Source organism: Alexandromys fortis, unplaced genomic scaffold (genome assembly GCF_014885135.2).
Source record: "Alexandromys fortis isolate MF-2015 unplaced genomic scaffold, M_Fortis_MF-2015_v1.1 scaffold_31, whole genome shotgun sequence".
Classification (NCBI taxonomy): Eukaryota; Metazoa; Chordata; class Mammalia; order Rodentia; family Cricetidae; genus Alexandromys; species Alexandromys fortis.
Window position 1 is genome coordinate 8,339,556 of NW_026067974.1, and position 13,822 is coordinate 8,353,377.

Here is a 13,822-nt window from a genome sequence, read left to right on the forward strand (position 1 = left end):
TCCAGGCTCTGGAAGAGCAGCTAGTGCTCTGAATCAAGGAGCCATTTTCTTTTACTATTATTACTAGTTTTGGTGTTTTTTTTTAATTTAACTTTATTTTATGTGCATTGGTATGAACATATTATATGAAAATAGGAGATCCTCTGGAACTGGAGTTACAGACAGTTGTGAGCTCTGCCATGTGGGTGCTGGGAATTGAACCTAGGTCCTCCCATTGAGCCATCTCTCCAGCCCCTGGTGTTTTTTTTTTTTTTTTTTTTTTTTTTTTTTTTTTTTTGAGACAGGGTTTTACTACATAGCCCTGGCTGTGGCTGTTCTGGAACTACCTGGTCTCAAATTCACAGAGATCTCTGCCTGCCTCTGCCTTCTGAGTGCTGGATTAAAGACTTGGGCCACCATCGCAGCCTGGGTTCTTTTATTATTGTTGTTATTATTAATTTTTTCATAGTACTGTGAATTGAACCCAGGGCCTCATGCATACCAGACAAATGCTTTGCCATTACACTATATTCTCAGCTGTGGATAAGCTAATCAAGTAGAAAATTACTTTAGTTCTTCACAACATGCTAAGTTTTTCTTTCAGAACATTCTCAATTGTTCCTTGAGTCACTCACTCCAGACACATGTTCAGCCTGCATCCTTCTAAATTCTCTAAGTCCACCCCTCAAAAGGACACTTTCTAAGCCAAATACCACTAAGGAACACCACCACCCTCCCTAGAAACTTTTCATTAAGTATTTGGAAAATCGCAAATTTATTTTCTAATTCGCAAACTCAAACCTTTCTGTGGCAGCTTCTATCACCCGAGTGCTTTGTGAAGTGTTAGACTTTAATTTTAAAGCAAAACCTAAAACAATACAAAGCAAAAAATTTCTATAGTTGAGAAGAAAGTCATCTGTCTAAATAGGACCAACCCTCTCCGTGTTCAATGAAATTTATGTCTGGTACCATGCATATTGTGCAATATACGGTGATGTGTCGTATAAAAGGGTAGCACGCATGCTGTTCCATATTTTAATATGCTAGTCATATTAAAAAGCAGAGGGCTGACTCATACTACTTCAGAGTGTGCGTGCGATGCTATCACACTTCTACGGAACTCTCTGTGGTTGATATTTTCCTGCCTGCTTTAGTCCTACTAACACTGCAGCAGCGGAAGTCATATTAAACCCATTCTTCTTCTCTGAGGCTGAGACTTAGAGAAGTCAAGGAACTTGTCCAGAGTGCTAATACTTAAAATGGCCAAGCAAGGATTTGAGCCCAAGTATTCCAGATCAGAGTCTAGGATTCATCTCACCATAGCATTGTAATACCAACAACCTAAAGTTTCAGCCGGATTCGTGGCACTTGAATTAGCTTACATTGGAAGAAAGAACAGTGGATCCATATTGCACCCCTTCTCCTGCAGCAGCAAGATGCGATTTCCTCCAGCGGGAAAACGGTAACCCGATTACATATTCTTCTTACTCTAAAGTGCCAGCCTTTGATCTTGAGTTTTTACCTCCCAAAATTGGGGCTGGCATGAGTACACCGACGTGCTTGGGGTCTAATGATAGTACTGTTAGGTTGATGTTGCCAGCTCTGCCTGCTTCTTACCTAAACAACTTCAACAACAACAAGGACCTGAATCTGATATGGGAACTTTTTAATACATTCTTCTCCTGTTAGACTGACACCCATGTCTATTATTCTCAGCATTAGGACCAGACTCCTCAAAGAATTCTAGGCCAGGCAGAAAGATCAGGAGTTCAAGGCCATCCTCAGCTACAAAGGAAGCTCAAAGCCAGCTTGGGCTACAGAAGAATCTGTCTTTTTTTTTTTTTTTTAAAGATTTATTTGTTTATTTATTAAGCATACAATGTACTGCTGCAAGGGAGGCACCAGGTCTCATTACAGACAGTTGTGAGCCACCATGTGGTTGCTGGGAAATGAACTTGGGATCTCTTACCCTCTGAGCCATCTCTCCAGCCCCAGCATCTGTCTTTTTTTTTTTTTTAAAGATTTATTTATTTATTATGTATGCAACATTCTACCTCCATGTATGTCCACACGCCAGAGGTGCCAGATCTCATTACAGATGGTTATGAGCCACCATGTGGTTGCTGGGAATTGAACTCAGAACCTCTGGAAGAGTAGCCGGTGCTCTTAACCACTGAGCCATCTCTCCAGCCCCAGAATATGTCTTAAAAAAACAAAACAACAACAAAAGATAATTTCAGATCTAAACATGCCTAAGTTCCATATATGTCTAAGCATGGCATACATCATAGGAAATCAACTTTATTTCATTTTAGGGGTTGGATCCACTCAGGCTCTCTGGTGAATTTCAGTAGACCAGGTCAAAAATTCTATACTCCGCAGGTTGCTCCAGCCCTTGAAGCTATGAAGAATTGGAGCCAGGGGGATTATTGAGCCCGCTTAGGTTTCCCATCTCTTCTGCCAGAATTTCAAGAGCCAGCAGGAATTTTGGGATGGTGAGGGCTTTGTCTGCTCTTGGGTTTCTTTGCTTGAGACAGGCCCTCAGGTAACCTTGGCTGGTCAGGAACTTGCTTTGTAGACCAGGCTGTCCTTGAACTCACAGAGATCTATCTTCCTCTGTCTGCAAATGTTAGGAGTAAAGGCCTGGGCCCCAAGCCTGGCAATTTTGGAAAGTTGTAATGTATTTGCCCTCAGAAAGAAGAGTGGCAAGGAAGGCTGAACTAGACAGCATAAGAACTGAGGCCCGACACCAAACAATCACTGCCACTGACTCGGCCCAGGCTTTTTTCTTTCTTTCTTTCTTTCTTTCTTTCTTTCTTTCTTTCTTTCTTTCTTTCTCTCTCTCTCTCTCTCTCTCTCTCTCTCTCTCTCTCTTTCTTTCTTTCTTTCTTTCTTTCTGTCATTAATAACTGACTATAGGCAACATTGAGGTCAACGATTAGAGAGGAACTATATCTTCCCCAACACCCAAACAGATACATGCAGTTTATTAAATATCTTTGGAGTTTACTTCTCCCTTTAGGTCTCAAATTGGTTCCTAAACTAGGATTGGGAGAGAAAGCTCTCCCTGAGATGAGGGAAAGGTAAGGAGGGATGCAGGACAATCATGTCACACATGGGCCTAACTCAGGGTAAGGTTCGGGAATAATACCTAGTCCTTAGACTCAAGGGTCCCATCTTCTGTGGAGAACATTTTAAAACAAGAAGAAAAGTTGGAAGGAAACTCTAGTGCTCCCCACTCTCCACTCCCAAGTGTGCATGAAGTAGGAAGAAACCCGCTCCCTCCCACCTCAATAATTCTTTTTCAAGTCTCAATCCTCTGCAGTCTACCCTGTCCTGCTCTGTTCCCCTTTCCTTTGTCTGCACACATCCCTTGGCAAGTGAACATTCTCTCCTTTCCCCCACCCAACCACAGCATCTTTCTTGAAGAAGTCACCAGCTGGTCCCTACCCTGCCCAACCTGTCTGGGTCTGAAACAGAGCACGTGAAACGGGAATGGGATGAGAAGTGTTTTGAGCTCTTACTCCTAAGGGGTAAGCAAGACTCACAGCTGCTGGGGGAAAAGACAGAATAGAAGGAGGAGGGGCGACTGGAGAGCCAGACCAGGGCCACCAGGGGGGATGGGAGCCAGCAAGGTGGAGGAACACAGAGGTGGAGACACGTTGGGGTCCTTGAAGAGAGGAATGCACGCCTGGCTTTTTTAGGCTAAGGAAACCTGAGAGGTTTCAAGGATTGCCCGGGACTAGTCCCACCTGCGTTGGCTCTCTCCTCTGAGCGCCAGTGTTTACTGAGATTCCCTCCCTGAACTCTTGCCCTCCTGGACTTGCCCTAGCTCAGGCCCCAGGCCTGTGGCCCGGCAGATACCCTGACAGGTTACAAATGAGAGTGGGTGTTGGGTTCTTGTCCTCAGAGTCCGGAGGAGGAGAATCAATGGGCTCTACCCAAGAGCTTCTCTTCTAATCCCAACCTGTCTCTGAGAGAGTGAGCAAAGCACTTCCTGTTTTCCCTCCCCACCAATTTAACCCACGTGTGTGTGTGTGTGTGTGTGTGTGTGTGTGTGTGTGTGAGGGGGAGGTGAAGTTCCACTTCTAATCTTCTGCACTAACTCTCCCTTTCTCCAAGCAAACTAAACTCCATCTGGTCTAGAACATTTGTGGAAATTTTGAGTAATCATTAACACTTAACTAGTATTGGATTTATGAATTTGAGGCTTGAAAATGAAAAAAAATATTTAAGGGAGACTAAAGATAATGGAGGTGTGTGTGGTGGGGGAACCAGAGGAATGCAGGGTCTTGACTAGTTTTAAATACTTTTGAAAAGAGAATAAAAATCCCCTTCCTTCTCATCCCCCTGTAAACATCACCTGGCTCTGCTCATCGCTGCTCTCTGGAGAGATATAGGGAGTTATTTAAGTCTGAGTGAGTGAGCCAGCTACAGCTATGGATGGCTAGAGAGAGGATAAATACATCTAGAGAGATGAGTTGATGGATAGGTAGGGAACGAATATAAATATGGAGAGAGATGGACGAACAGGAAGATGAATTGAGACAGAGGGAATGTAAAGAGAGGCTGAGGGAGAGAAATGGATGTGTGAACGAGGAGAGATCGGCTATGCAGAGAGATGGCGGGAGTAATGGGGGCGTTTCTCATCTTCCTCGCCACGTTTCTGTAGTCCTCGCTGGTCCCCTTGAAATGCCATTTTCCCACCCCTTTATTCCTAATGAATTCTTCTGGATTTTAGAGCCCGGCTCACACCCTGAGGTGTTTTTACAGCTTCCCTCCCTTCCTAGTCTCCCTTTTGTCCCAAGATAACACACCTCACCAGGCTGCCCTAGCCAGGCATACCCAAGACAAACTGGGAGAAAGACACATGAGATGGGGGTTCTGGGCAAAGTATGGAGCCTGGCTTGCCCATCTCTGGCTCTACGGCCTTGGGTGGGGGGGGGTAGGCTTTTTTGAGGGGAGAAGAGAGTGAGGAGCAGCTGGGTTGAATTTGTCCAAATCTAATAATCCAGGAACCTATTGAAGGCCTTGGGGGTTGGGAGGGGAGTAAAGTCTTGAATATTCTTCCAACTTCTCCCCCCCCTCTCCCTCTGGTCCCTTCTTTCCAAAAAGTCTTTGAAGAAAGATGTTTTTGACGCTTCCACGTCGTCCTCAGATGGATGGGCTGAGAGTGATTGAAGTGTCTTTGTCATGCTAATGATTGGGGGGTGATGGATGGGCGCTGGGGCTGCCAAACTCTGGCCCGCTTAGCCCATTGGTCTGGGAGAGATCACATGTGCCCCCCCACCCCCACTCCCTATCCCCTTCCTAGGGGAACGCTGGCCGGGGCAAGCTGGTCCAGGCCATGGACTCAAGCTTCAGGGCTGTGACATACTGCCGAAAGGTTGTAGGGCAAGAGGGTGTCTCCCCAAAACTTCTGGACCCTCCTGCCTCTACATGGACTATAATAGGATGAATTCCTTTTTAGAGTACCCACTTTGTAATAGGGGACCCAGCGCCTATAGCGCCCCAACGTCCTTTGCCCCCAGCTCAGCTCCGGCCATTGACAGCTACGCGGGGGAGAGTCGCTATGGTGGAGGGCTGCCCAGCCCAGCGCTCCAACAAAACTCGGGGTATCCTATCCAGCAGCCGCCTTCCTCCCTGGGAGTGTCCTTTCCCAGCTCTGCTCCCTCGGGGTACGCCCCAGCCGCCTGCAACCCCAGCTATGGGCCTTCTCAGTATTATTCTGTGGGTCAGTCGGAAGGAGATGGAGGCTATTTTCATCCATCGAGCTACGGAACCCAGCTCGGGGGTTTGCCCGACAGCTACGTAGCGGGTGGAGTCGGCCCAGGGCCATATCCTCCGCCGCAGCCCCCTTACGGAACTGAACAGACGGCAGACTTTGCACCAGCCTACGACCTCCTCTCTGAGGACAAGGAGTCATCTTGCTCATCAGAAGCCAGCACCCTCACTCCGCGGACCTTCGACTGGATGAAGGTCAAGAGAAACCCACCTAAGACAGGTAGGGCTCAGAGTGGTCGCTTCCTCGCCATGGCCCAGACATGCACAGAGGGTCCTGGGCCGGGGCTTGGTTCATCCCTTCAGCTGTTTTGGTATTGGCAGGTAAGTACTTCCAGGTCTCAGGTCAGCTGAGACTTTCCCATCGGGTAAGTTTGGGGCCACCTCCTGAAGGAGGTCTCCGAGATCTATTTCCTTGTCTGTGAGCCCAGTTTGGAGCCAGTACCTCATAATTCTGTCTGACGGTGAGTATGGATGGGAGAGGGTTCTAGATTTGGAAATTGCTAATGGAGGGTGTGCGTGGTGCTGTATAGAGACTTAAATCGGGTAGAATGATGAATGAGGACACAGAGTGTACTGGGAGGGGTGGAGGGGGAGGGAGAAAGAGGTGAGAGAATTGACGTGGTTTTTTCTCTCTGCCCCGCCCCTAGCGAAGGTGTCCGAGCTGGGACTGGGCGCGGCCGGCGGCCTCCGCACAAACTTCACCACGCGCCAGCTGACCGAACTGGAGAAAGAATTTCATTTCAACAAATACTTGAGCCGTGCGCGGAGGGTGGAGATCGCCGCCACCCTGGAGCTCAACGAAACGCAGGTGAAGATATGGTTCCAGAACAGGCGCATGAAGCAGAAGAAGCGAGAGCGGGAGGGAGGCAGGGTGCCTACAGCCCCTTCAGGCTGCCCCAAGGATGCGACTGGAGATGCCTCTGACCAGTCCACGTGCACCTCCCCCGAAGCCTCACCCAGCTCCATCACCTCTTGAATTGAACTATCTGGCTTCCAGTGCTGGACCCAGCCCTCTCTTAGACTCTCCCAAACTTCACAGCCCTGGTGATCCTCCTCAAGACCGAGGACCCAGTTCAGGGCTGCCTAGGAAACTGGGTAGAAGTGGGGAAACTTTTTTTCTCAGATCTGGGGATGGAGGGATGATTGATAGTTGGGGATCCTACAGGTCTTGGGATCTGGGGAGTACCCAACCATCAAAGGTAGAGGGAAGGCTTTTTGTCTTTGATCTAGAGATTGGAGGAGCCAGCCCGTCCTCCTGGATTCTCCTTCCCCTACCAACTGGAGTTCAGTGCCTTTGAGCTTGGAGAATTCTCTTTGAGCGCTCTTATCCCAACTCTCCTTTCTAGGCCTGGGATTTAGAGAGGCCTAGGGATTTTCCTGAAAAGGATGGGTCTGATCGCGGGAGCATATCCAGCCATCTTTAATCTTAATCCTTAATCCAGCCAAATCACCTGAGACCTTACAATAGCACCGACTGCCTTGTGACATACTCCCCCCCCCCCCCAAAAAAAGCCAACAAAACCATCCCAAACAATCCCACAAATCCCTTTCCAGCTCGCTTCTATTGCACTAATGCAGCCTTCTGGGCTGTTCTGTAAGGCCCGCCCCTTCCCACTGGCAACCCCATCGTTAAATCACCAAAGTGTTTTAGAACTTGGCACTACAGAGATGTCTGGAGACTGCCTCAAGCAATCCTCAACCAAGAAAGGGTGGGCACTCCCCCTCCACTCCCCCTATTTATTGCCTCTGGAACACCCCCTCCCTCTGTTCTCTTTTCCATGAGCCTCCCTACTCCTGTGGCAGTCTGGGCAGGTCCAGGAATGGCGACCGAGTTCCCAGCAGATTTAAGCATTTCTCTGATCCTTGGAGACAGCAGTGAGGCCATTGGAGTTTCTGAAAAAACACGCCCCAAGCAAGTCAGGTTATCTTTGTATCAGCAGCTACCTCATTTCAATAAAGTCTGTTTCTCCCTTTCTTCCTGCTTCTGCTTCTTGGGCTGTGAACTGTACTAGTCCATTGACTGGTTGGGTAAGAAGAAGTTGATTGACTGGTTGGGTAAGAAGAAGTTGAGATCATGAGCACCGCACCGACAGGGCCCCAATCAAGGCAAAAGTGGACCCCCAAAACCTAGTAGTCCGCTGGTCTTTTGGGAGCAGCACACGGTGGTGGAAGGTGGTCGAGCCAGGCGGTTCTGAGATGGGCTTGAGAAGTGGGCGGGGAAGGAGTAAAACAGATTTGTTTGAGATGTCTGAAAGAGGGTGTAAGGAGATTGCAGGGTGGGGGATGGGGATGACAGAGGGGACTTTACCTGTCCCCTCTTTTTTTCCTACTTCTTGCCTTCACCTCCACCAGGGCTTGAACTGGCATTCTTGCTCCCAGAGTGGGAAGATGGGGCCTTGGCAAAGTCCTTTCCAGCGCACACATTAAGCCCCAACGCCAGCTTTTCACGCAACAATATCAGATTGAGTCAATTATAATTGACCAGTCTGCCATTTGCCTAAGGCTCAAGGTACTGAACCATGGGAAGGTGGTGTCCTTGGAAGGGAAACGTGAGGGATGGGGGTAAGGAGGTGCCCAAGGGTGGATGGGGGAGGTGCTGGTGATTGGGTGGACAGTGGGGCTTGGGGGTGGACCGAGGCAGCCGAGGTACACCAGGACCCTGAGCTGACCTTTTTACCTCAGAGTGCCTCGGAGCTTTCCAAACAAGCCTGCGGTGCGCCCAGGGGGACAACCATTGTCTCCCAGCCAGTACCACAGGCAAACCTTTAGTAAGCGGAGGCAGGGGGCCGCGACTCTGGAAGCACTGCAGAGGTGTCAAACTGTAGTCCCTCCGGGCTCCAGAGAGCCGTCGGAATGACAGGGAGCTCCAGGCTTTGGGCCTAATCTATTGATTCTGGTGACCCAGAGATCTCCTAAACTCTAGGGCCAGGACCATACTGCTTGCTGGGGTGCAGTGATGATGAAGACAGGTCCTATCTGTCCCCCAATCTGTTTAATTTGTGACCTTTGAAAGGAAGACAGGCAGCGGAAAGGACCAAATGCTTGTAAGCAAGGCTAAGCATTTGTTTCCTTGTGAAATCGGTGCCATTAGGCGAGAGGCAACGTTATCAATAACTGCACAGCTCAGCTGGCGAGGAAAGAGAAGATACAAGAGGAAGCCCGGCTTTCCCAGAGGTTGCTTTCTTGCCCTGTCTTAAAAGGAAAAAAAAAATCTATTAACTGCTTTTCTCCATTTAATTGAAATTGCCATCAAGCTTGGCTTCCCCAAAGGGGTCACCTTGACAAGAGAGGCCAGCGCAAGTGTCTTTGAAACAAATTTCCTCTTGTTTGAAGCCATTTAATACCAACTGGTTAGAGCCTCTTGGTTGGGGTATTTATGGAGCCTCCAGCTGTTAGCCCCTATGGACAAGTGAGCAGGAAGAGGAACGAGCAGTGGTTAGAATAAGACTGGACTACAAGGATGGTAAAGCTAAAGGAATCTCAGACTTGGGATGACAGATCTGGGGGAAGGATGATCGAAGGGCCTGGGGAAATGCACAAGGCTGGAGCCTTTGATTTTTGGTCCTAGCAGAAGGAACCAACAGATTCCTCCAGGGAAGGTGTGTGTGTGTGTGTGTGTGTGTGTGTGTGTGTGTGTGTGCACAGTCTCCTTTCACAAATGTCACAAAATGTCAAAAGAGAGTCTGGCAGGCAGAGAAGCAAAACTGCCTCCAATTACTCAAATCAGTCGTTTGCATTGTCAAACCCCTCCCCCAATAGATGCCCAAATATTTCGCTCACAGACTCCTTCACTCTTCTCAGGCACCCCCCCCCCCCGTGTGCATAAGTTGAGATCATCTACTCCCACATCTTCCCTTTCTAGACCAAAACAAACAAACAAACAAAAACAAGGTCCAGATTTCAAGTGAATCCCTCTCTATATAATCTTGGTTTTCCACGGGAGCGAGAATCCTTAGGGCTGGTTGGAAGCTTGTTAGTATCTCTAAGATACCTAGCCCTTCTGATCTCTCTACTGGGCTTGTGGCAGTGACCTGGGGTCCCGCCCACTCTACACCATCTGTTCTCAGCTCAAGTGCGAACTTTCATCCCTTTCCTCAACATTTGCTCTCCCAACGTGAGGCCCTTTGATCTCTTGGGTAAAGGAGAGAGATTTAAAAAACCTTCAACCTCTTTTCTTTGACTTGTAACCCCAGGATGTCTTTGCGATGGGCATTCCTTGCAACAGTACCCTTGGGTGGTTGGTCAGAGTCAGGGCAGAGAAGAGGGAGAAGAGGCGATGAAGGTCAGAATGGTCTAGAGAGAAGGACCACGGACTTGAGAAACTATCCAGGTTGTGGTGCTGAAATCTAAGCCCTCTTCTTGATTGTGGTGTGTTCTTGGGGAAGGGGCCTTTTTTCTTTCATCCAGTTTCATTGTCTACAGAGTAGGGATAAGGTTGGTACTAGTCTCTAGGACCGATGTTGCAATTAAATTAGTTAACACCTGTAAAATGTTTCATAGATAAAAATGAGTTAGAACAACTATTATCACTATGTAAAGGGATATGTTTGCTTCCTTTCCCATAGCCCTAGCCTATTGCATGGAGTGTCTCGGTTAGGGACCACTCACATGTACTCTTATTTGATCCCTGGCAGGAGTACAGGGCTAAGGGCAGGTAGAAGAGGCTATCTTATCAGCAGCCGATAACACTTCATAACATCTGTTTGAGTTTTCTCCTCCTTTCTCCCTTTTCCTTATTTTATGACTGCCTATCAAGAAGGTGAACTCTCTCAGCCTCTTCTCCTCCCCCACTTCTGCATTACAGGAAGGTGGACTTTAGCAGCCCCTTGAATTGTTTTGAAGATGGATGCTGTAAATTCTTGATTAGGATGGCAGAGGGCAAACATCCTGAACAACTTAGTTTTCAGTTGTGGTCCCCATTCTGTTGGGCGGGTGAGCTCATCATGCCAGGCTGTTTCTTTGGGGTTTCAGTCCTTTGGCTAATAATATAGAAGATGTGGAAGCCATATATATATATATGTATATATATATGTTGTATGTGTGTGTCTTACTTCTCATATATGAGAAGTACTCAGGATGCTGTCTGGTAGAGAGTTAAGTGTGCAGAGAGGTTCCTTGTTTTATGTGGCCACAGAAATACATTTTCTATTACTGTCTTTCACTGAGTTAGTTATGGCATAATAGAAGCAGGTATCCTCTAGCCTTCATCGCTTACCCTGCACCGGCACACCCTGCACCAGCAAACCCACTTGGCACTCAAGCCACAGGACTTGCTGCCAGGGAATAAAACAATTGTGAATGAAAGGCTACAGAGGAGTCCCATAGAGAACTGTTTTATAGTAAAGGCAGCACGACAAGAAAGGATGCTCTTGGTAGGATGGCTTCACTGCACAACTCTAGCTTTCTCACTGCAGTCCATGCGGCTGGGGCTCCCTGAAGTTGTGCCGGCTTTTCCCCTGGTGACTCAGTTCTGGCTCCAAGGAATTCTTTGCATTACTTCCCTTATTTGGCTTAACTCACGTCTAGGCGTCTAGGCTTCTTTGACTTTAGCCATTTCCCCGTCCCCCAAGATGTGATATCTGACCAGTGTGTCCTGGGTACAACAGGAATTGGCAATGTCGGATCTTTAATTCTTAGAAAACCGGAAAGGCTCCAACAGCTCAAAGGCTGACCTCAGGCTTTCATTCTTTGTCATTGCCATTGTCTTGGTTGGAAAAGGAATGGATCAGATCTTCTTAGAAGAAAGAATTTCAGAGGGGGGCAGGAGACCCGAGTTCGCTCCACTGAGGGCAACAACACTGGAAAAGTCCCCCAGTATCTTTATCCCTACTCTCCTAGTATTTAATGTAAGTGGAAATATTCTTCTGCCCCTCAACCCATAGATAGAGATGAGTGTGAGAAAGAACGGAAACTTGGGGGTGGGGATGGAAGGAGAGGGATAACTTGGGTAGGAGGCATCCTGCTGAACCTATCCTACTGGCTTAGTCAGAGCTAGTTAAGATCATTTTCCGCATTTCCTTCAAGTTCTCAGGATCACTGGCCTGGGTCTGGAGTGTTGCACGCCTGCAGCCTTTTCTGCCTGGAAGGAAGCTGAGGAGGGAGGCCGCCCTGCAAAGCATGAGCCCTCTGCTCCTCAGAGGCCAGATGCCCCCTTCAGTTTACCCTGGCTTGACAGCTCCATTTCAACCCCCACCTTGGAGATGAGGCGGCTCAATATTTACTCAGTCAGGAGAGTTGCTCCGAAGACAGCCCCTCCAGCCTGTGCTGGCTGGCTGGCTCTCCTTAGTTGCCCCTACCCCTTCCCTTCCTGGTTCATAGAGAGTTCAGCTCTGAAACGGTTTGTAGCCCCCAACTCCCCAGCCCCGGAGAACTGTCTGTGTGTGTGTGTGGGGGGGGGATTGCTGAAGCCAGAAAGGCAGGAGGGGCAAGTGTAGGGGGTGGGGAGGAAGGGCCCTGGTCCTGGGGTCATGCCCTGGTTTCTCTTGCTGGACCAGTAGCATCGGCTTCCTGGACAGGATGGACTCAGAAAATGGCAGTCTTTTTGGGAAAGAGAACCTGGAGAGGGGCAAGATGGAGCTGCCTGGCTGGGTCGAGGAGATGATCTAGAACTGTGTCTTTTGTTACTAGTGTTACAAACCATTCCATTTAGTAAAGAAACTTAGTCAACTCTGACAGTCCAGACTTTTCAAATACACTAAAAAAGCAAATACAAAGGAAGAAATGACCCGTGTCTCATAGCACGCATGGAAACTGATTTCATATCTCCTACTGTTCTAGAATATGAGATCCATAAAGACAAATATTCTTCTATGGATTCCATATGTTATATCCAGGCTTTGGCACACACACACACACACACACACACACACACACACACACACACGCCAGGCAAGTTCCCTACCAACTGAGCCATGTTTCCAGAGTTTCCAGCTCTTGGTTTTCTGAGGTCTTGCTCTGTTGCTCAGGCTAGCCTCCAACTCACAGCCTTCAGCCTCAGCCACCTGGGTACAGGGATTACAGGAATGATGGACCAGAAAAGTAGGGATTTTTGTCTGTTCTGCCTGCGGTTGCTAGATCTGGTGTATGTGACCAACTCCTGGAACTGATGGTTTCTTCCTTTTGCTTCCTCTTGCTGTGGATCTACACATGAGGATCCCAGTGCCACGGAAATGGGTTTTTGAAACTGAAGTCAGAGGAAAGGGAGAGCCATCAAGAAAGAAGGCCACTTGTCTAACACCTGCTCCACGTCGTGGGTTCCCTGAGGAGAATGGAGCAAGATTTGAGAAATCGGGAATGGATTGAATGATTTGATTTTGCCTGTTGCCCCTTTGAAACCAGTCCGAAGCTTCTGCCAATTGCATGTTGGTTTCTGAGGTGAAGAATCTGAAGAGGCAAAGTTTGGACCAGATTGCTGCGGGAAGAAAAAGTTTTCGAGGTCGAAGTCCTGGAAGCCCAGGCTGGCAGAGGGCAGGGATCGAGTGCTGCTGACGCGTTCTCCCCTCCGTCATTTCCTGGCGCTCTTATTTACACTCAGTTTTTGTCATAACCAGCATTTCGTCCTCCACACTGGAGCGTGGCACAGAGACCCCTTCCAGGTCGCAGAGGGTGACTAAGAAAGAGTTGGCAGAAGACAGGAAGGTGGCGAGTGGGTGGGACAGTGAAAGCCACGACCTAACACAGGGTCTCTATTCACAACATTTAAATTCAGGGATTTGGATGCTTTGGAAATGGAAAAAGGTTGAAGCGACTTTGGAAGGGAATTGTGTCTGAGGGATCCCACCTACTGAGGGAACACTTCAAAGCTAATTGAAAACCCATTGAAATTCACACCTTGCCTCATTCCCTCTGGCGGGGCGGCCTTCCTCAGCTGGCGTGGTTACCTGGCTGAAAACAAACTGACTTTGTGCCTTCCAGCCGGGCGGTGGTGGCGCACGCCTTTAATCCCAGCACTTGGGATGCAGAGGCAGGCGGATCTCTGTGAGTTCGAGGCCAACTTGGTCTACAAGAACTAGTTCCAGGACAGGAACCAAAAGCTGCAGAGAAACCCTGTCTCGAAAAT

The 13,822-nt window shown here is 48.4% G+C and overlaps 1 protein-coding gene across 1 annotated transcript; it reads left to right on the plus strand.

Annotated features, from left to right (window-relative positions):
* The first annotated feature begins 5,418 nt into the window (after positions 1 to 5,418).
* On the plus strand, positions 5,419 to 6,739 carry Hoxb1 (homeobox B1). Its single transcript, XM_050156995.1, has 2 exons — positions 5,419 to 5,983; positions 6,411 to 6,739. Exons 1-2 carry the CDS (start codon positions 5,419 to 5,421, stop codon positions 6,737 to 6,739), a joined length of 894 nt encoding a protein of 297 aa, XP_050012952.1.
* The last annotated feature ends 7,083 nt before the right edge of the window (positions 6,740 to 13,822 follow it).

Bases quoted from the DNA above. Each gene is read 5' to 3' on its own strand.
- Hoxb1 (XM_050156995.1), top strand. From the start codon at position 5,419: ATGGACTATAATAGGATGAATTCCTTTTTAGAGTACCCACTTTGTAAT. The intron at 5,984-6,410 runs GTAGGGCTCAGA...CCCCGCCCCTAG, and splicing joins GAGAAACCCACCTAAGACAG to CGAAGGTGTCCGAGCTGGGA.